We start from the raw sequence: 24035 nt of genomic DNA, 5'->3' as shown, positions 1-24035 counted from the left end.
ACAGCTAGAGCCACACATATAAAGCAGCCTCGACGTAGAGCAGCGAGACAGACTGTAACACACTGATGGAGCTCCCGCTTTTAGGTTTAATATATGCCACGTGACAATGACGTCCTGTATCACATGCGAGTGACGTCACGAGAGGACGAATTGCCACTTGGAACTAGCAGAGACCGTGTAAGTAGCGATCTCGGGCTGTGTTGGGAAAAGCGAGAGCATTGGCCATTATGCATTTCCTTGGATAAGCGGGTGAAGTGTGAACTGGCCCCAAGCCTATCCAATCCCCATACGGCTCGACCAGCACGAAAACTGTAAGAAAACGAGCAGGACGGAAAGCTGTGTGTTAGGGAGAGAAGATGCACGCACCCTAGCAACCGCCCTCCCTTCCCAAGTGTGCAGCTCACTGACAGCAAAGGGCCCGGCTAATCCAAGTAAGTGCAGCACAGTCTCCCCCCTTTAAAATCCAAAACCCACGGGGCGCGGGACGTCTGTTTCCCCTCCTGATAGCGGCCCTGGGGTACGGCGTATCTATAGCCTCCAGCAGTGCTGCTTGTGTTTGTGCTCCCCTTTGTTACATGCCTCCCCTCTCAGCTCACTCCTGTAGCACATTCCTCTTCCTGTGCGGGTCCCCAAGGCAGCTGCTTCTCACACTGACCTGATGTGACATTATGTGAATGTATTGTGTGTGTGTATAAAGTCTATAGGAATACATGAGTGCATGGGGTGGGGGAGCTCTTTGTGCCAATACCTTTACTCTCTGCTGTGTAAGTTCTTACAATAATGACTTATTTCAATTCAGCTGTCACAGTCAGTTTAAATGAATCAGACCTGCACTCAGGTTCTGGCCGGAAATATTGGGTTCATGTGGGCACAACTACTGAGTTCCATGCGGAGGTGGGGACACACATTTATCACATATTGATATTAAATGGAGGTGATACAAAGCAGGGCCCTACAACCTGCAGCCCTTCAGTGGTTTCCTATGGACAGCCTCCAGCATGTTGCAGCTACCTGTGTTAAAGGAGAAGGAAAGCCACTGAGGCATTTTATTGCCAATAGATTAGCTGCAATAGTGCAAGCTAGAATGCTATATTTAGAATGCTTTACCATACCTGAGTAAAAAGCTGTAGAAGCTCTCTGTTTGTTTAAGATAGAAGCTGCCATATTAGCTTGGTGTGACATCACTTCATGCCTGAGTCTCTCCCTGCTCACTTATAGCTCTGGACTCATATTACAGCAGGGAGAGGAGCAAACTGAGCATGCTCAAGCCCTAGCTCTGAAGGTTTATGCTGAAAACAGGAAGTCTGATACAGAAGCCCATGTGTACACAATAGAAGGAAAGAAATGCTGTGTTTCTTTTGACAGAGGACTCAGAGCAGCGTTACTTTGAGGGTTTACTGGTATATTTAGGTGGACCTTTCTGATAAGGCTTACTTAGTTTTAACCTTTCCTTCTCCTTTAAGGCTGGCAAGGGATGCTGGGAATTAAAGTTTAAAGGCTATTGTAACACTCACTGCTGGGTTCCAAACTGTCCCAGTGTGCAGCATCAGCACAAGAATCTGTTTATTCGGCCGAGCAGCAGCACACAAGCTTAACATCAGCAAGTGTAATGCCGTATGTTGGCAGGAGTGGTGTGAAGATCTATGCCATCAGACTCTGTGGAGGTGGAAGTTGCCCCTCTGAAGTCATGAATTGTTCTTCACATTAGGCTGCCTGGCTCAGTGTAGTCTGGGCTTGATGGATACTAGGAGAACTACTACCTGCCTGAATGTGTAAAGCTGATTATAAAGTTTCATGGAGGATGAATAATGGTCTGGTGATGCATTTGATTTGGGTTAGGGTCCTTGGTTTAGTGTACAGTGACACAATTTCTTTACACTTAGTGGCAGCAGTTTGTAGAAAGCTCCTTTTAATGACCATGTATGTTGATATCCCTCCTGCACAAAGCAAGATTATTAATAATAATAATAATAATAATAATTGGTTTGCTCAGATACAAGTGGAAGGGATTGGAGAGAACACATAAGGTTACAGATATAAGTACACATCCACTTACTATAATTCAAGCATGCCCAATATAGTTGATACACATTTACTCCAAAGGGACAACTGAATCCTGATTTACTGGGTCTGTCAATGTTGTAGGCAACTCCTCTGGGAATGCATTTGCTACTTTTTTCTTTTTAGGGAAAATAAATACAACGGGGAAAAAACGAAAGCCACTCATACTTGCATGTGCAGTAGAGTGAAATTTTCAGTTAGTACTCACCTGAGGTAGGAATGCCTGGGAAAGGTATAAAGTAAAATGGCAGTGCAAGTATTTGGTTTTTTCTTCAGGTTTAGTACATATTCTTTTCTAAAAGTAGAATGATCTGGCAAATAAACTTAGGCTGCACTCAATATATCAAACTCCTAACATATTGGCACCATTCAGTGAATTGGGGTGTCCTTATCTAGAACTAACTTTTCAGGTTTGGCCTTCCCTTCTACTACATTGGGCTTCCCGAAGAGGCCATACCCACAGCTTGGCAACTACTGTTGTGTATGCACAGTGTCTGAAGTATTAATGTACATTGCATTAAATACATAAGGAGTACATTTGTTTTATGTTTCCCTTGAACTGTGTTGATACATGCACAATATCATGTCCCAAGCTTGCATGTATATACTGTATGTGTTACAGTAGTATGTTTAAGTGATCTCTTTATACAGCAGCATGCATGCATTGTAAAATGTAGCTACAGATGGAGAATAGGCATGTGCATCAGGAAGGAGGTAGCTCCCCCCTACTGGTTTTTGTCTCCTGATACAGATATTATTTTTTTAGTATGTTGTCCACAATCTTTCCCTTTTTCACTGACCATTTGCAGTGTGTGTAAATTCAGTGGGTGGCAGCAGATGTTGAAAATGCATGTTGACATATACACAGGCTATAAATGTGCTTTCACAGACTGCGTTATGCACAGTCTTGTGAGTATGACGCTGTAGTGTAGTCCAACATGTTTATTTTAAGATATGTTCATGTTCAGTCATTTTGCAGCTTTTGGACTCCATTTACTGTTATACCAATAACTGGTACATTATAATAATACAGATTTTACAGGCATGCATACCTCCCAACATTTGAAAAATGGAAAGAGGAATAAAATTATTTAGCCACACCTAATTACCATGCCCATTTACAAAATTTGGCAGGTTATGAAAATTTTAAAAGATTTCTGTGAGTTAAAGGCAATGTTTTATATGTTATAACAGTTTTGCTAATGAAAGTGAATTGTCCTTTAAGCTGCCAGTCTCAGTTCTCCTAAGAGACCTGCTTATCTAAAATAGTTAATTTGTTTCTTTGCTTATTTTAAATTGTTACAAATGTATCTAGTTGCAGCCCGTGGCTGTTCTGGGCTCTGACAAAAAATACTTATTTTAATTAAGTTTCAGAAACTTTGTATCTTTTTCTTTAGTCAGTGCAGGAGATCAAAGAGAAAGTCAGGATATTTCAGTAAGAAACCCAACTGTGGGCTGAGCTGTCAAAATCTGGGCTGTCCCTCAGAAAACAGGACAGTTGGGAGGCATGGGCATGGTATAGAAACCTGAAATACATTGCAATTAGAATCATTTTAGTAGAGCAAAATTAATTGTGCTCCTTATGGAACATATAGGTCATTACAGCACAGAGCTCGTATTGAAATATTTCAGGAACCTAAAGTAAACTTTTGGTACAGGCTCCGGACCAGCTTATTGTGTTTGTTTTATGTTTTAATGATTTTCTTGTAGACTTGAGGTATGAAGATTCAAATTATTGAAAGATCCATGATCCTGAAAACCCCATGTCCCAGTTATTTTGGAAACTGGTCCTATACCTGTACACTAAAGTGCTTTTAAGCCAGTTTCAGAACTTGTAGGGCATTGTTATGCCCCCTAGCTCTGCTAACACAGTGTTCTGACACATTCTGGTGCTGAACCTGTTGGCTCTCACAGAGCACTAGGATCATCTCCCACTTAGATTCTTTCTGACACATATTATGACGACAAATAGGTCTTAGTCAATCAGGAATAGAGTTAGAATAGTAGTGATGTGCCACAGCTTCTAATGTGCAGGTATTCCACTTACTTCTTCGCTGCTTTGCTAGTGCAGAGTAATTGTAGAATGATCTTTGTTTAGTTTCATCGTGGCTCACCTGTGCATAGTGGGTGGAGAAACAGGTACAATATAATTAGCCTGGCCAGGAAAGGCTACCTCTTGTCTCCACCTTGTGACAATAGCTTTCTCCTCTGGGGAAACTCCTTCCTCTGTAGTTTATTTTGGTCTGTAGGAATCCAGGTCATAGCTTCTATTTCAGCAAACATGCTCAATGGTTGGCATTTTGGCAATTTGTATGTTGTCTTCCAAGATGGCATTTGCCTTGCCTACACTGGAGTGCACCATGCATTCCAGAGCTTTGCCCACCAATATATATCCATACATCATACAAGGGCACTGTTTGCAGTTTTGACCTCTTTTAACTGGTGTAGCAGCTGATAACCCCTTTGTGGAATGAAATGATTGCCTTCCCAGTTAAAATGTAATTAGGGGTCATACAAATATTGATGAGACTTAATTCAGTTTGTTACGTCTTTGATCTTTTTGTGGGCTATATTTGGAACGTGCAACCTTATCAACATGAATTCTATATGCTCCTTAGCATAGTGGCAGAGTTGATTTTATGTCCTTTCCTAACTTCATCATAATTGCTGATTGCAGTCTTTTTTCAAACAGGTTGGAATTCATATCCTGCAAGCAGCAGTCTGCAACTTGTGATCTAAATAAAGCATAATGATAATAACTAGAGGGCAACTATTAGAGTGTTATGAGTACTTCCATATGTTGATGTTACTTCCTGTGAATGACCTTGCTTTCTTTGTTTTGGCTTTATGTCCATTGAGAGTCTTTCTAGTAAGTTTGATGGGGAGATTTCAGAGGCAGCTACAAGGAAAGCTGTCAACATGGCAAAAGAGGCTTTTGGTTTGCTCTTTGTAAATCTATTCTATACATACATATTCTGCTTCTTCTTAACACTATGTCAATTTCATATTCAGTATGTAGCTTTGCTGTTGTGCTCAAAAATAGTAAAATCCTCCTTTCTATTAAAAATAAAATAGCTGGGTTTTCATATAATTATCTGGTTTAGTACTTTCAGTTTAACTGCTTTTAAGGTATACAGTGTACAGATAAAACTGACTTTTATTATACTGTATAGAATCCTTTATTCGGAAACCCGTTTGTCAAAAAGCTCTGAATTACGGGAAGGCCCTCCCATAGAGTAAATTTTAAGCAAATAATTTTCACAAGCTTCAATTGTGTTTTGTTATTCTCTGTCACATGGGAAATTCAGATTTCATATGTTTTACAAGTTCATTGCTTCTGTTCACTCTGCTGCGTTGAGGCTTTCTTATCTCTTAAACTCTCATTGGAGGATTGCCACAACATTTTTTGTATCATGGCGATCGGGTATTTAGTCTATCAGACAGGTTAGAAGATTTATCTCTGCTAACAATATCGCTGCGAGTATTGATATCAATGGGTGATTGTCACTACTATTTGTCGGACATAACTTCTCTATTATTGCTGTGTGTCAATTCATGGCCAGAACATTGTCTGATTGTCTGTTTTTTTACTACTTTATTTAATTTGAATGGTTAGTGGTAGGTCTGGAGGTGGCAACGCACGATCGGACATAAGGATAAAATCTGCACGTCTATGGCCAGCTTTACCAAAGCTTGAGAGACGTGAATGAAATTTGCTCAAACAGCTATAAATATCTCAATGAGAGCAATTATATTTTGTTTTGAATGTACTGATACCCATTGCCCTGCATTAAAACATTTTTAATATCTAAACCGTGCAAATATTCCATGTTGGGGCCACATATCTGCTGTACTTTTAGGGTCTGGCCACACAGGCAGATTCGGGGATATTAGTCGCCAGGCGACAAATCTCTTCTTCGAGGCGACTAATCTCCCCGATCTGCCTTCCGCCAGCTAAAATGTAAATCGCCTGGGGGCAGGCACATGGAACGCTTGGTTTTCCGAAGTCGCCCATAATTGCCTCACGAGGAAACTTCGGGCGACTTAAGAAAACTAAGAGCTTTGTTAAAAATGTGTTGTGTCCTTTGGGGGGGGGGGGGGGTGGTAAAGGTTAATCTTGTATGACCTCTACTCTTGCCTTCTGACACAAATGAAGCCTTTCACTTTAAAGTTTTGGGAACACTTAAAGGAATAGTTCAGTGTGAAAATAAAAACTGGGTAAATAGATAGGCTGTGCAAAATAAAAAATGTTTCTAATATAGTTAGTTAGCCAAAAATGTAATATATAAAGGCTGGAGTGAACAGATGTCTTATAAAACAGCGAGAATCCAACTTCCTGCTTTTCAGCTCTATAACTCTGAGCTAGTCAGCGACTTGAAGGGGGGCCACATGGTACATTTCTGTTCAGTGAGTTTGTAATTGACCCTCAGCATTCAGCTCAGATTCAAAAGCAACAGATATCACCCATGTGGCCCCCTCTCAAGTCTCTGATTAGTTACTGCCTGGTAGCCAGGGTAACCAGTCAGTGTAAACCAAGAGAGCTGAAAAGCAGGAAGTAGTGTCCTGACTGACATATTATACATCAAATCACTCCAGCCTTTACACATTACATTTTTGGCTAACTAACTATATTAGAAACATGTTTTATTTTGCACAGTTCTTATTTTTACACTGAACAATTCCTTTAATAAGTGAAAAGCATGTCAATTAAAATATTACTGTGTAGGGAAGTTGGTGGGAGCCATCCCCTTACCAGTTTGGCACTTCCATGCCTCAGTCCATGTGAAGTTCAATCCTGGGTTGCTACCGATAAATGTGCTACTATAATTTAATGCCTGTGTTAGTAAATTGGCTGCAGTATCCTTAGCTTAGCGTTGAAGGGTAATAGCAATTTCACACAATTATGCCATTCAGCAGGTGATATCAAGGTTTTTCAGTAGATGTTTTGCCACCAGTGCTGCCCAACCTTTTTACTCCTGAACCATATTCAAATATAAAAAGTGTTGTTGAGCAACACAGACATGAAAAATGTTCCTGGGGTGCCAAATAAGGGTTGTGATTTGCTATTGGTAGCCCCTATGTGGATTGGGAGCCTACAGGAGGCTCTATTTGATCATAAACCTGTTTTTTATGCAACCAAAACTTGCCTCCAAGCCAGGAATTTAAAAATAATCACCTGCTTAGAGACCACTGAGAGCAACATCCAAGGAGCCAGTGGCTGGGGACGACTGCCCTAAAGATACATTATTTTGAAACTCATACTATGCAGCCAAGAAAACGGTTGTTCAAATTGTCCTTTGCTGGAATATCTTAAAGGGGAACTATCTCCGTATACTGAAATAAGAAGTTTTTGACAGTTAGATCTGATATATCTTATAGGGTTCTCCTTTTGCCTAGAAGATGTATTAGAGCTCACTCTATTAAAATCACCAAACATCATGTCTCTCTACATGCAGAATTTGTGCAAAAGGCAGTTATTTTGTTTGTACGGGAATCAGTTATTTGAGTGAGCTCTAATTCATCTGCTAGGAAAGGAAGCCCCCCTATAAGATATATTGGATTTTGGATTTAACTGTCAATGACTATCTGACACCCATCTGCTGCAAAAAGACAGAATGAAGAGAAACAGATTCTGAGAGAGGGAGAGTGAAGATAAACTGGATTTCAGAAATAATGCAGAATATTTAATTGATTGTATTTAGAAAGTATTTCAGTATGATGAAGCTTATGTTAATTTTTCAATTTTGCAATAGTTCCCCTTTAAACAATTTGAAATTGGTCAAAAGTGTTTCATGTACGTGTTAGGACTTACTGTTAGGATATTAAAGGGGATAGCCACACAAATAATTTTAGCAACTTTTACTGTACATTAAAACAGTTTAATGATTTGAAATGTCACCGGTGATGTCCTCCATAGCAACCAATCATCAATTAAATTTCAATAGTCGCCTACGAGTTAGAAAACAAAAGCAAAGATCTGATTGGTTGCTATGGGCAACATAACCGGTGATTTTTTTCTCCAAATTTTAAACAGCATGATAAATAGGCCCCTAGGTGTCTTACCAGGCGGTTTTTGTGCACATCGTTATATAGTGTGATATAGTTTCATTTTAAACACATGCACTCCAGTCTAATATGATATGTAGCAGAAGAGACAAGGAAATGAAGCAGTGAATATTTAAACAAGCTGAGCAATGCACCTGAGCGCTCTAACTTATCTTTATAATTTCCCACAAACATTTATACAGCTGCTGCTTTGTTAACTGCCAAAATATGACAGTTGAAACTCAAAGTAGCAGTGTGGAAAGAAAAACCACAACTTCATTTTCTTTCTAAAATAGTAGGCAATCCCTGCCAGAGAAATTGAAATCTTCAGTGCTGAAAATAAGAGTGTTGGAAGAGCAGCAGGCATTTTACAGCTCAGCCTGGTTTAACACAAACTTTGTGAAGAGAAACTAAAGCAGGCTGCATAAATTGTCTATGTGTAGTTTCATATACAGTCACAATGCATGTCACAATGCAGTTTCCTGAAATAAAAATAAAACTGTTTCAGTAATGTATTGGTTTTCTCCGTAAAGTCTGGCAATTGGTCAAAGTTCTATCCATTTTCACAGGAATGGGACAGCTTAAGATGGCCATAGACGAGCAGATCATTGGGCTATATCAGATGCACGAACGTCCATTCCAATCCTCAAACCTGCAACTAACTACTCAGATTAATATAAAGCATCACACCATGCTCAGGCCATTAATTGACAGGCAGCAATCGATCAAAAGTTATGTCCGACAAATAGTAGTGACCATTTCCCATTGATATTGTCAGATAGGCAATACATGCAGAGATAACGTATTATCGTTAGCCATTGTAAATCTGTTAACCTGTCCGATCGACTGAACCATTAATCGCCGTGGCACATAAATGCTGGGACAATCCACGCACACCAAAAATAGTATGAATCTTTGTTTCATATGATCACAAGTTTGCATCTATTGCCAGCTTTAATGGTTAGCAAAACTGCCTTGCACCCCTGGGCTTTGAGGTTTGTTTCTACTGGGGTTATATGTTCTGCCCTTTCTTTCCTGCTTTGGTTTTCCCAGTACTCTGCTTTACTCCTACACTGCAAAAACATACAGGTTACTCCGTTGGCTCCAGATGAACTTGATACTACTGTGGAATTGGCTTGTGAGTGCCACTGGAGCAGGCACCAAAATGAATAATGGTGTCTAATGTTTTGCATAACATGCTAGTGCAGTGTAAATAAAAGTTAAAGCAGTAAAATATTTCATAGCATTAAAACATGTTTGTCATTTTGTGTGTACAGAGCTATGCCAGTGCTGGTTTTTACACATCTTTTTAACAACAATTTCTTTGCCATGTAAATTTGACCGATTAACTTTAATGGGATATGCCAGGTATAAGGTGGTATAAATGAAATCCTTACTCCTTTATGAATACTACATATATGTAATGGATGAATACGCAATTTATGTCCATCCGCAATTTTGCACCTTTTTTGGGGTGGGGCAGTCACTATGCTCACCTTTATAAATATGCCCCCTTTAATGAATATTCAAATACATTTTTGGCAGTTACATTTTTTGATGTTTCTAAAGCTAAGACTCTTACAACAAATTTACCAAAAGGCACACATGTTAAAATCCTTATTTTTTTTTTTAAACCAAAAGTCAAAGCTGTATATATTTTGCTGATATTTTATTTAGCAAAGTCTAATTGACAGTAGATTTATCATGACTTAACTAACACATCATTATCGGCAGTCCAGACAGACACGGTCTGAAACTGCCTTAATTCTAACTTTGTATGTGAAAAAAACCTTCAGATCTGAAGCTTAAGCAATGTCTAGGGTACTTTGGCACTGCTTTATTGCTGTTCAGCACATCTCAGCAAGGTGAGGTTTGGAGGCATCATAAATACTGTACATACTTTCTAAAAAGAATAATTATGATTACGAGGGCAGTTAACAATTAGCCTAACTGTTATTAGAGTCAGGTTTTCTTTTACACACTAAAAGAGACATTATATGTTTCTCTAAATATTTACAGTTTCAGCCCAATTTAATCATTGACTCTCATTGTGGTTCAGTTCTTGTCAGTTGTGCCTTGCAGCCCTGAGGTCCAGATTTGGATTTCCAGTTGGATTTCCACCTGGGAACTATCTACAAGTAGTTTGCATGCTTTCCCTTTGTCTATGTGGTTTCCTCCCACCCTCCGGTAATGTACAGGCAGGGTAACTGTCTCCTAATAAAACTTATCCAAGTGTGTGAACATCAGGGGCTGATGTGTATGATGAATAGTCTCTGTAAAGTACTTTGTAAATATGCAGAGGCTGTATATAAATAAAGGATAATAGCATGCTGGTGCACGCTTACCCTTTACAGTAATCCGTATAGGATATTTACATTTAAATGGTCCATGTAGAACAATCAATAAACTGTTTAATTCCCCTTTAACAATATTTTTAATAGCAAATAAACAGGCTTTACAAACAAATTACCTTTCATTAAAAAATGTTAATACTTGTTTAATATCCTATTTCAAAGTCTTATTAAGTATTAGTTGTAGTTATGTAGCAACTTTAATACTGTAATAAAATGCTTATTGTCTATATTGGCAGATTGACTCCATGAAAGATGACAGAGGAAGTCATTGTTATTGCCAAGTGGGATTATACGGCACAACAGGACCAAGAACTTGATCTTAGAAAAAATGAACGCCTGTGGCTACTGGATGACTCCAAAACCTGGTGGAGGGTAAGAAACACTGCCAACAAAACTGGATACGTGCCATCAAACTACGTGGAGAGGAAGAACAGCTTAAAAAAGGGATCACTTGTTAAAAATTTAAAGGACACTCTGGGTATGTTTCTACATTCTAATTTAAATTAAAACACAGAGGTATTTATGAGGAGATGTCTATCCAAAACATTTTGCATAATGAAATATAATTCTATGTAATTTTCACATTATTTTCAATGGTAAGTAAAATTGCACTTGAAAGCATTATGTTTCTGATTGTTGAGGCATTGTAGCAGAAGCCAACTGATGTAACAGATTTGCAGGAGTGGTGACTGAAAGGGATAAGCAAATACAGCTTTCAATAGCAATTACATTTGCAAATAAGACCAGTTTGTCGTTAATGAATGTTGGATAGCTGCTTCCAATTAAAAAACATTTTTCTTTATGAAGAAAACTGCTTTTAAGTGGGAGTCCACTTTTAATTGAGAAGGAATTGTTTATTTATTTATTTTTTTTTAAAACACTTTATTTTCAATGTTTAGAACAGCTGATAACATCAAGTATCTGTGAAAATCGGCTTCAGTAATTAAGTAACAGGTAATATCACATGTATCACATGGTACAATCAGAAGGATATTGCGCACAGTACAACTATAGCATTGTCAAGTGCTGTATGCAACCTTATACAACATAAAGAAAAATAGAAGAAAAAAAAAAGGCAAATAAAATTATTTATGCAGGCTTAGGGCGATATTCAAGTAGCATAACTAGGAAGGGGGTTAGGTGTTAACTGTTGCGTCAAATATAGTGTGAGTCAACTGTCAGGGAAGCAGAAGACCCAGGAGCTCCATGTCTCAATATATTTGGGCATTGAGGTATTACTAAGTGCCGAGAGGAATTGTTTATTTTAATAGTTTCCTTGCAACAAATATTGATTGGAAAACAATTGATTATATTTCTGGTACTATGTAACCCTTTTAGTGGCATAAGGGTTACTTTGTACTAGATTTGCAGGTCTTAAGTTGGCCATAGAATTTCTTAGATTTCATAGATTTTTTTCGTCATCGTTAGACCAAGCTTATCTTGAAACGATAGTTTAAATGTACGATTTGTCCATCAATTAAAAAGACCATTTCAAGCGATGTTGTCTAGTTGAAGCCAGGAAAACTGAGGGTAGTTGCCTGCTTGGTGCTGCAAACAATTGGACAAAAGATAGATTTCTCTGTGACCGATGAAAATTTTCTAACCTGGCCGATCAATTTTCTGACCGATGTCGGACGATAATCGAAGCACGATCGTTTGATTCCCACTAACCTCACGATAATTTGAAGGATTGGTTGGATTGCACTAAAATCAGTCGTTCATCAAAGAATCTTTGCGTCTATGGGGACCTTTAGGGGCAACCAGATGGTATCATTTTCAGTTTCTTAGATTTTCTTTTGCTTCGAGAAAAGCCAATTTGAGGATTCTAAGATCCAGGTACAAAATGCAGACAGTGTGTCCTATGTGCAGTCTGTGTATAGCAAATAGCCATAAATGAGCATGTAAGAATACTCATACTTAAAGGAGAAGTAAAGTCAAAAATCAAATAAAGCTCTAACTGCTGACCATGAAATAAAAGTATCCTTACCAGTAAGCATTCCCTCATTCGTTTTTCTATTAAGGTTTGTACTGTCATCATTTTTTAAAAAAGCTCAAAGCTGTATATGGAAGCATTCCCTGGCTGCAGTCCAAAAACGAGTCCTATTAGGGCACACGCATGCGCAATCATTTACAGCAGTGCCCTGCACATGCGCATGAGTATATTGTGGCTTTCCTTTGAAGAGCTGACGTTGCAGGCACGTGATTTAGCCTTTCCTCATTCCTGACCTCTGCCCCCGCCTGCTTTCACTCAACCGCCAATCGCGATGCTTCTTCCCTGTTGAAGCTTACATGCTCCTGCGCTCACTCCGGTTTTAATTTACAGCTTGGCAGTGAGCGCAGGAGCTGAGCAACGGAGGTCAGCTAAATATTCCCAGCGTTTTGGTCTGTCTGACAGAGGTCTGTCTAAATACATGTTTAATAAAAGGAAAACAGCGCAAATTAAAAAGAAGCCTTTATTTTAACTTTGTTTTAATGCCTCCTTGTTTAGAGGCTGTCGGTCTGAAATGAGGCGCATGCGCAGTACAGTAGAGGCAGAATGGAAAATGGCGGCGCCAAAGTTTGAACGGTGGAGAAACTAACAAGCAAGGGTACACAAAGCCACTACTAAATAGACACTTTTTAATATGGCGTTTCAGGAGGGGGGCTGCTGGTAAACAGAAAGAAATAGGTATCGTTTTTTAACTTTACTTCTCCTTTAAATAAAGCCTGTGCAACAACATGTTGTTTTTTTTCGAGTTCATTCTTCAGAATGTAGAGTTAAATAAACTTTCTCTCTTCTAAATGATCAGTTTGCCATACTCTTTATCAGTCATAGGCTCCTGTAGCTGTAAGCAGCTGTCTGAAGACCCCATTATGTCAGTTACTTACTCTTCAAATCTGTAAAAGAAACCTCCCTAAATGCTTCCTTCCAATATTTCAAAGTTGGAAACATTTTTTTCTTAGTAAAGGAAATTTCATAATGGCTATTGAAGTCCGTGCTTGATCTGAAAGACCAATATACGTCCTCTATACAGAACTCACAGGTCATTGCAAACAAGCTGTAGAGTAGCTGTCCACAGAACCCGTGTTCCAGAATATGCTTCTGGGGAAGTGCATCATGCAATATTTTAGCTATTTAAATAAAGATTGGCATTTGAATTGTACCTTTCCTCGGTGGTCTAGTGAAGGGCATTGCTTCTCTTGTTTGAGTGAACAATATCCCACAAGTTGAAGGGCTGCTATATTATTATATTATTATGTTCACTTTGTATTTGTGTAATCAGAATATTGAGAAGCACATATATAAAATTATTAACCGTCTACTTTTTTTTTTTTAGTTGTTTTTATGTAGGTTTAACTGACATTATCTGTAGTTGTATCTAATACTCCATTGTTCTGTAGCATGACAGATGCATTCCTAATATTCCTTCATACAATAAAAACACATGAAAGCTAAACTGAGAATTTTTTTCAGGTTTTTTCATCAATATGCTTGAAATGTTTCCATTTTTATATACATGCATAGAACCCTACATAGGGTTGCAGAGTTGTTATATATAACATGATGTTAAACAATAAAATGCTTGATTAACTGCCTGTTTTCATATACCATTTATGTTAATCCGGTGCACAGTGTTCAATGGCAGGTCTCTTATTTGTCATGAAATATGTAAACTGAAATTTCACTGAATTTATTAAGTTTATAAACTGATATTTCACTGAATGTATTAAGTTAAGTTTATGAAATTATAAAATCTGGGAAAATAAAGACAAGGTTTAGAGATTAGTAATGTGACATTGACCGTGAAGATGGAGAAGTTTATTTATGTAAATTCCATGAATGATGGGGTCAGATCTTATTAGGGCAGCCAATGGTTCTATTGCTTAATTAAACAGAATGCGTGATAATGAGGGTCTTTGTTCAATGATTATAGTTAAAATGAAATTAAATGACTTACACTGCATTAAATAAACATAAGTGTTTGGGGTTTAGTATAATGGCCTGAACTAGGACAGATATCCTGGGCCAAAGGCCTATGTATAAGGGTTGTTCTGCAAATAGGACCATGAAACCATATCTAAAGCTTTGCCTTACTAGGGGTAATTTGGGTTATATGAATTAATAAAAGAATTTGCTTAATCCCATCTCCCACTATAAATCCAACTTGGTCTCTGTTGATCCACTGGGGTAAATAAACACTTATTCTAGTAGCTAAAATTGTAGAGAGCATTTTGTAATTGTCCAGTAGAGATGTCGCGAACTGTTCGCCGGCGAACTTGTTCGCGCGAACATCGGGTGTTCGCGCTCGCCGGAAGTTCGCGAACGTCGCGCGACGTTCGCCATTTTGGGTTCGCCATTGTTGGCGCTTTTTTTTGCCCTCTCACCCCAGACCAGCAGGTACATGGCAGCCAATCAGGAAGCTCTCCCCTGGACCACTCCCCTTCCCTATAAAAACCGAAGCCCTGCAGCGTTTTTTCACTCTGCCTGTGTGTGCTGAAGAGATAGTGTAGGGAGAGAGCTGCTGCCTGTTAGTGATTTCAGGGACAGTTGAAAGTTTGCTGGCTAGTAATCGTTTTGATACTGCTCTGTTATTGGAGGGACAGAAGTCTGCAGGGGTTTGAGGGACATTTTAGCTTAGGTAGCTTTGCTGGCTAGTAATCTACCTTCTACTGCAGTGCTCTGTATGTAGCTGCAGTGGGCAGCTGTCCTGCTTCTGATCTCATCTGCTGACTGCTGCAATAACAGTAGTCCTTGTAAGGACTGCTTTTATTTATTTTTTTGTTGTTTTACTACTACTACTACTACTACTACTATAAGAGCCCAGTGCTATTAGTCTAGCAGTGTTGGGGAGTGGGACTGGTGTGCTAATCTGCTGCTCCTAGTAGTTCAGCAGCACCAACTTTAATTTTTTTTTTTTAATATTCATTTTTTTTTATTTTACTTTTTTTTATTTTACTACCGCTGTAGTAGTGTATAAGTTGACCTTTTAGGCATTATTTGCCCTGTAGGCATTATTTGCACACTGTTTTCTTCAACCCGCCATCGAGCTGTGTGACCTTGTTCCCATTCTGTCTAAATATCCATAATATTACCGTCTCCAGAAAAAACACCGGAGTCACTTTTTTCAAGCAGCATTCATATATTTTACGTAATCCGTATCCACCGCTGTAGTAGTGTATACGTTGGCCTTGTAGGCATTATTTGCACAGTGTTTTCTTCAACCCGCCATCGAGCTGTGTGACCTTGTTCCCATTCTGTCTAAATATCCATAATATTACCGTCTCCAGAAAAAACACCGGAGTCACTTTTTTCAAGCAGCATTCATATATTTTACGTAATCCGTATCCACCGCTGTAGTAGTGTATACGTTGGCCTTGTAGGCATTATTTGCACACTGTTTTCTTCAACCCGCCATCGAGCTGTGTGACCTTGTTCCCATTCTGTCTAAATATCCATAATATTACCGTCTCCAGAAAAAACACCGGAGTCACTTTTTTCAAGCAGCATTCATATATTTTACGTAATCCGTATCCACCGCTGTAGTAGTGTATACGTTGGCCTTGTAGGCATTATTTGCACACTGTTTTCTTCAACCCGCCATCGAGCTGTGTGACCTTGTTCCCATTCTGTCTAAATATCCATAATATTACCGTCTCCAGAAAAAACACCGGAGTCACTTTTTTCAAGCAGCCATAATATATTTTACGTAATCCGTATCCACCGCTGTAGTAGTGTATACGTTGGCCTTGTAGGCATTATTTGCACACTGTTTTCTTCAACCCGCCATCGAGCTGTGTGACCTTGTTCCCATTCTGTCTAAATATCCATAATATTACCGTCTCCAGAAAAAACACCGGAGTCACTTTTTTCAAGCAGCCATAATATATTTTACGTAATCCGTATCCACCGCTGTAGTAGTGTATACGTTGGCCTTGTAGGCATTATTTGCACACTGTTTTCTTCAACCCGCCATCGAGCTGTGTGACCTTGTTCCCATTCTGTCTAAATATCCATAATATTACCGTCTCCAGAAAAAACACCGGAGTCACTTTTTTCAAGCAGCCATAATATATTTTACGTAATCCGTATCCACCGCTGTAGTAGTGTATACGTTGGCCTTGTAGGCATTATTTGCACACTGTTTTCTTCAACCCGCCATCGAGCTGTGTGACCTTGTTCCCATTCTGTCTAAATATCCATAATATTACCGTCTCCAGAAAAAACACCGGAGTCACTTTTTTCAAGCAGCCATAATATATTTTACGTAATCCGTATCCACCGCTGTAGTAGTGTATACGTTGGCCTTGTAGGCATTATTTGCACACTGTTTTCTTCAACCCGCCATCGAGCTGTGTGACCTTGTTCCCATTCTGTCTAAATATCCATAATATTACCGTCTCCAGAAAAAACACCGGAGTCACTTTTTTCAAGCAGCCATAATATATTTTACGTAATCCGTATCCACCGCTGTAGTAGTGTATACGTTGGCCTTGTAGGCATTATTTGCACACTGTTTTCTTCAACCCGCCATCGAGCTGTGTGACCTTGTTCACATTTTGTCTAAATATTGATAATATTATCGTCTCTAGAAAAACCACTTGAGTTACTTTTTTTCAAGCAGCATTCATATATTTTACGTAATCCGTATCCACCGCTGTAGTAGTGTATACGTTGACCTTGTAGGCATTATTTGCACACTGTTTTCTTCAACCCGCCATCGAGCTGTGTGAGCTTGTTCACATTTTGTCTAAATATTGATAATATTATCGTCTCTAGAAAAACCACTTGAGTTACTTTTTTTCAAGCAGCATTCATATATTTTACGTAATCCGTATCCACCGCTGTAGTAGTGTATACGTTGACCTTGTAGGCATTATTTGCACACTGTTTTCTTCAACCCGCCATCGAGCTGTGTGACCTTGTTCACATTTTGTCTAAATATTGATAATATTATCGTCTCTAGAAAAACCACTTGAGTTACTTTTTTTCAAGCAGCATTCATATATTTTACGTAATCCGTAGTAGTAGTGTATACGTTGACTTTGTAGGCATTATTTGCACAGTGTTTTCTTCAACCCGCCATCTAGCTGTGTGTATTATCGTTTCCAGAAAAACCAACTGAGTTTTTGTTGTTGTTGTTGTTGTTGTTTTTTTAAAAATAATGCCAGGCAAAGGCAGGCCGCCACGCAGAGGCCGTGCTAGGGGCCGTGCTGCTATGCAATCCTGTGGCCCTAGCAAATTGCCCAGTTTTAAAAAGCCAATGACCCTGAACTCCCAAAATGCTGAAGAGGTAGTTGACTGGCTTACACAGCACACCCCATCCTCTACCGTTTCTAACTTTACCACAACATCCTCCTCATCCTCCACTGCTATGGCCACCCCACGTAACACTTCCTCCACCACCGGTGCCCCTTCTTCACTGGGGTCAGAGGAGTTATTTTCCAATGAGTTTCTTGAACTGAGTAATGCGCAACCATTATTGCCAGAAGAAGATGAAGGAGATGAGGACCTTACACCAGATTTAATTCTGGCAGAGAACACGATAGAGATGGACATAATGAGTGATGAGGAGGAGGTCCCCGCTGCTGCTTCCTTCTGTGATGTGTCAGAAGAAATTGATGCATCTGAGGAGAATGATGATGAGGAGATTGATGTTTTGTGGGTGCCTAGTAGAAGAGAGCAAGAGGAGGGTAGTTCAGATGGAGAGACGGAGAGTCAGAGAGGCAGTAGGAGAATAAGACTTAGAAGAAGCAGGGAGGACAGCCCGCAGGGATCAGTAGGGCAACAACATGTATCGGCACCTGTGTTCAGCCGGCCAACGCACCCGCCATTGCCGCCAATACCGCAAACTCCGCCAACTTCTACTGTTACCGCCAGATCGCACACTTCCAAAAAGTCAGCAGTGTGGGATTTTTTTAATGTGTGTGCCTCTGACAAAAGCATTGTAATTTGCAATGAGTGCAGTCAGAAACTGAGCCTTGGTAAGCCCAACAGCCACATAGGTACAACTTCTATGCGAAGGCACATGAGCGGCAAGCACAAAGCACTTTGGGAGCAACACCTCAAAGGCAACAGGCAAACTAAAAGCCACACTCCTTCTGGTCCAGCATCTTACTGCTCTACCTCTGCTCTCCTTGACCCGTCTGAACCACCCTCCACTCCGCCTTCCACCTTGACCACCTGTTCCCATTCCCAGTCATCTGCCACCAGCCAAGTTTCTGTGAAGGCCATGTTTGAGCGTAAGAAGCCAATGTCTGACTGTCACCCCCTTGCCCGGCGTCTGACAGCTGGCTTGTCTGCACTCTTAGCCCGCCAGCTTTTACCATACCAGCTGGTGGACTCTGAGGCCTTCCGCAAATTTGTAGCAATTGGGACACCGCAGTGGAAGGTACCCAGCCGCAATTTTTTTTCTAAAAAGGGAATACCACACCTGTACCAACATGTGCAGAGCCAAGTTACCGCATCTCTGTCACTTAGTGTTGGGCCAAAGGTCCATATGACTACTGACGCATGGTCCTCCAAGCATGGTCAGGGCAGGTATGTCACCTACACTGCCCACTGGGTGAACTTGGTAATGGCTGGGAAGCAGGGAATGGGTAGCTCAACAACAACAGTGGAGTTGGTGTCACCGCCACGGATTGCACGCGGTTCTGCCACCACCTCTACTCCTCCATCGCTCTCTACCTCGTCTTCTTCTTCTTCTTACTCTGCTGCTGGGTCCTCCTTCTCCTCCTCCACACCTGTGCACCCCCAGCTCCCCCTAGGCTATTCGACGTGCCAGGTACGCCGTTGTCACGCTGTCTTGGGGATGACGTGCCTGGAAAGCAAAAACCATACCGGATCTGTACTCCTGTCATCTCTGCAGTCACAGGCCGATCGGTGGCTGACCCCACACCAACTGCAGATCGGAAAAGTGGTGTGTGACAATGGAAGCAATCTGTTGGCAGCGTTGAGACTAGGCAATTTAACACATGTGCCCTGCATGGCACATGTGTTAAATTTAATAGTCCAACGTTTTGTCTCCAAGTACCCAGGATTCCAGGACGTTCTCACCCAGTCCAGAAAGGTGTCGGCCCATTTCAGACGTTCCTACACAGCCATGGCACGCCTTGCTGACATTCAGCAGCGCTACAACATGCCAGTCAGGCGTTTGATTTCTGACAGCCAGACTCGCTGGAATTCAACGCTCCTTATGTTGGAACGTCTGCTGCAACAACAAAGGGCCGTCAACGAGTACCTTTTTGAACTGGGTGGTAGGACTGGATCTGCACAGCTGGGGATTTTTTTCCCCCGTTACTGGGTGCTTATGCGCGATGCCTGCAGGCTCATGCGACCTTTTGAAGAGGTGACAAATATGGTCAGTCGCACCGAAGGCACCATCAGCGACCTAATACCCTTCGCTTTCTTCCTGGAGCGTGCCGTGCGACGAGTGACAGATGAGGCTGTAGACCAGCGTGACGAGGAGCTGGAAGCGCGCGATTTCTGGTCGGAATCACCAGAACGAACCCAGGCACCTGCTGCAACGCAGGGAGAGGTGCCAGAAGTGGAGTCAGAGGAGGAAGGTGGCTTTGTGGAGGAGGAGGAGGAGGACCAACAGGAGCAGGCTTCCCAGGGGGCTAGTGGTGACCTTTTGGGGACCCCTGGTCTTGTACGTGGCTGGGGGGAGGAGACCGTGGATGATGCAGTCCTTGATAATGAGGAAGCGGAGATGGATAGCTCTGCATCCAACCTTGTGAGAATGGGGTCTTTCATGCTGTCATGCCTGTTGAAGGACCCCCGTATCAAGAGGCTTAAGGAGAAGGACCTGTACTGGGTCGCAACGCTACTAAGACCCTCGGTACAAGCATAAAGTGTCAGAAATGTTACCAACATACCACAAGTCCGAAAAGATGCGGCATTTACAAACCAGCCTGCAAAACATGTTGTACAATGCTTTTAAGGGTGATGTCACTTCAGGAACTCATCAACATTCCAGGGGCAGAGGTGCCAGTAATCCTGCCACGAGCACACCTGCAAGGACAAAGCCCTTTGGCCAGTCTGTAACGTCAGACATGCAAATGTTTTTCTGTCCAAGGCAGCGCCACAACCCTTCTGGATCCACCCTCAAAGAACGCCTCGACCGGCAGGTAGCGGACTACCTGGCATTAACTGCAGATATCGACACTCTGAGGAGCGATGAACCCCTGGACTACTGGGTGCGCAGGCTTGATCTGTGGCCAGAGCTGTCACAATTTGCCATGAACCTCTTGTCTTGCCCAGCCTCAAGTGTGCTCTCAGAAAGGACCTTCAGTGCAGCAGGAGGGATTGTAACTGAGAAGAGAACTCGCCTAGGTCACAAAAGTGTCGATTACCTGACCTTTATTAAAATGAATGAGGGGTGGATCTCGGAGGGTTACTGCACGCCGGAAGACTTGTTCTGACTTCTATGCAGCTGTCCTTCTCTTCAAGCCTCATGACTCCACACACAGCTGTCCTTTAGCGTCCTCCTCCTCCCTCCGCCACCGTTACAAACTAGGGTGCAAACCCTACTGGTTTAATTTTTTCTGGCCTCTGTGCTTCAGTGGCTGCGACCAAAAAAATGCCTATTTTCTGCATTTATATGACATAATTTTTCTGGCCTCTGTGCTTCAGTGGCTGCAACCAAAAAAATTTATATTTTCAGCATTTATATGGCATAATTTTTCTGTCAACTGTGCTTCAGTGGCTGCGACCAAACAAATGCATATTTTCTGCATTTATATGGCATAATTTTTCTGGCCTCTGTGCTTCAGTGGCTGCAACCAAAAAAATTACTATTTTCAGCATTTATATGGCATATTTTTTCTGGCAACTGTGCTTCAGTGGCTGCGACCAAAAAAATGCATATTTTCTGCATTTATATGGCATAATTTTTCTGGCCTCTGTGCTTCAGTGGCTGCAACCAAAAAAATTTATATTTTCAGCATTTATATGGCATAATTTTTCTGTCAACTGTGCTTCAGTGGCTGCGACCAAAAAAATGCATATTTTCTGCATTTATATGGCATAATTTTTCTGGCCTCTGTGCTTCAGTGGCTGCAACCAAAAAAATTTATATTTTCAGCATTTATATGGCATAATTTTTCTGGCAACTGTGCTTCAGTGGCTGCGACCAAAAAAATGACTATTTTCAGCATTTATATGGCACATTTTTTCTGGCCTCTGTGCTTCAGTGGCTGTGGCCAAAAAAACTGGGCAAACAATGCCTACAAGGTCAACGACGTTGACCTTGTAGGCATTGTTTGCCCAGTTTTTTTGGCCACAGCCACTGAAGCACAGAGGCCAGAAAAAATATGCCATATAAATGCTGAAAATAGTCATTTTTTGCCATACGTTGACTCAACGTATATGGCAAAAAATGACTATTTTCAGCATTTATGTGGCATATTTTTTCTGGCAACTGTGCTTCAGTGGCTGCAACCAAAAAAACTGGGCAAACAATGTCTACAAGGTCAACGTATGGCGAAAAATTACTATTTTCAGCATTTATATGGCATATTTTTTCTGGCAACTGTGCTTCAGTGGCTGCGTCCAAAAAAACTGGGCAAACAATGTCTACAAGGTCAACGTATGGCGAAAAATGACTATTTTCAGCATTTATATGGCATATTTTTTCTGGCAACTGTGCTTCAGTGGCTGCGTCCAAAAAAACTGGGCAAACAATGCCTACAAGGTCAACGTATGGCAGTTGTTTAAAGAGAACAGTAGATTACTAGCCAGCAAAGCTACCTAAGCTAAAATGTCCCTCAAATCCCTGCAGACTTCTGTCCCTCCAATACAGAGCAGTATCAAGCAGATTACTAGCCAGCAAACTTACTATCATCTGTCCCTGAAATCACTAACAGCTCTCCCCCTACACTATCTCTTCCAAGCACACACAGGCAGATTTTTCAGATACATTTTTGCCCTTGATCCCCCTCTGGCATGCCACTGTCCAGGTCGTTGCACCCTTTAAACAACTTTAAAATCATTTTTCTGGCCAGAAATGTCTTTTCTAGATGTTAAAGTTCGCCTTCCCATTGAAGTCTATGGGGTTCGCGAACCGTTCGCGAACCGCTCGCATTTTTGCGCAAGTTCGCGAATATGTTCGCGAACTTTTTTTCCGACGTTCGCTACATCCCTATTGTCCAGTAGTGTTGGATGCAGATTTGGGGATGGTTAAAATATTTTACAGTTGTAGGTGATAACCAAAATATTTTTATTAGGTATAAACTGATAAAGAGGGTCTAGGAGTATCCAAAGGAACAGATACGTATTATCCTCCAATCTTACACAACTTTTCCTTTAGCCTCAGCCCCATTCTCCCTGCTCTAGGGTATCAAGCAAGCTGTGCCCTCTCACTGAACCCCAATAAGTTTGAAATCATTTGAATTATGTTTAAACTTTACCACATTAAATGGATTGTTGTTCAGATGCAAAACCAGATCTGTAAAATTAAAATGTGTTTTTTTTTTTTTTGCAGGTCTTGGCAAAACAAAAAGCAAAAAAACTAGCACTCGAGATGCCTCGCCCACACCAAGCACTGATGCAGAATATTCATCTAATGGCAGCAACACAGATCGAATCTATGATTTAAACATTCCTGCAGTAGTCAAATTTGCCTATGTAGCAGAGAGAGATGATGAGCTGACACTCGTGAAAGGTACACGAGTGGTTGTTATGGAGAAGTGCAGTGATGGATGGTGGCGCGGTGCATACAATGGACAGGTTGGCTGGTTTCCATCGAACTATGTAGTAGAAGAAGTTGACGACGAAACTGCAGATTCCCCAAGTTTTCTAAACTCAAGGAAAGGAGCTTCTATGACCAATGGCCAAAGTACAAAAGTGCTTCATATTGTTAAGACACTCTACCCGTTCAGCTCAGTAACTGAAGAGGAACTGAATTTTGAGAAAGGGGAAACTATGGAAGTAATTGAAAAACCAGATAATGACCCTGAGTGGTGGAAATGTAAAAACTCTAGTGGGCAAATTGGACTTGTTCCTAAAAACTATGTTGTTATTTTAAGTGATAGCCCTTCCATGAACAATTCCCATATTACTCAGATAAGCTACACAGGTCCTGCTTGCACTGGCCGGTTTGCTGGTAAAGCATGGTATTATGGTGGTATAACCCGACATCAAGCAGAATGTGCCCTGAATGAAAGAGGAATGGAGGGAGACTTTGTTATTAGAGACAGTGAGTCTTCGGTGAGTAATTGAATCTTTTTCTGTGTTTTTTTTTTTTTATATTTTGTTGGTTTGCTTTTTGCGTAAGTGTTTAAGGTTTGAACTGAAAATCTTCAGCTTGCTGGTTGGTCTGTTTTTACCACTGGGCCATCAGTCCTACATCATTCCTGCAATTTAATTGGCCATTTAAGGCTGAAAATTAGAGCCAGCTGTGTCCTATTTACGAATTTCCTAAACCTCATTTCCTGGCCTGAGCATTAGCATAGTTTTGGCTTGAGTACTGCGGCTTGTCCTCTTACTTACTCTTGCCCTTCCTTGTCCTGTTCCTGCTCCAGTCCTTCTTTGGTGCTGTTTTGTCTTGCTCCTGTCTTTCCAGTTTGACTCCAAACAGTTCCTTGCTAGAAAGACTC

At 40.9% G+C, this 24035-nt stretch overlaps 1 protein-coding gene across 1 annotated transcript in view; it reads left to right on the top strand.

Moving 5' to 3' along the window:
• Positions 1-415: 415 nt before the first annotated feature.
• The window catches only part of nck2.L (NCK adaptor protein 2 L homeolog), a 29002-nt gene continuing 5382 nt past the window's right edge, over positions 416-24035 (top strand). The window contains 3 exon segments of the mRNA NM_001089844.2: positions 416-431; positions 10697-10938; positions 22922-23646. Of these exon segments, the coding sequence (NP_001083313.1) occupies positions 10713-10938; positions 22922-23646 (951 nt within the window). The 5' untranslated portion in view covers positions 416-431; positions 10697-10712.

Source organism: Xenopus laevis, chromosome 2L, assembly GCF_017654675.1.
Source record: "Xenopus laevis strain J_2021 chromosome 2L, Xenopus_laevis_v10.1, whole genome shotgun sequence".
Classification (NCBI taxonomy): domain Eukaryota; kingdom Metazoa; phylum Chordata; class Amphibia; order Anura; family Pipidae; genus Xenopus; species Xenopus laevis.
This window is presented reverse-complemented; position numbering and strand designations above follow the sequence as displayed.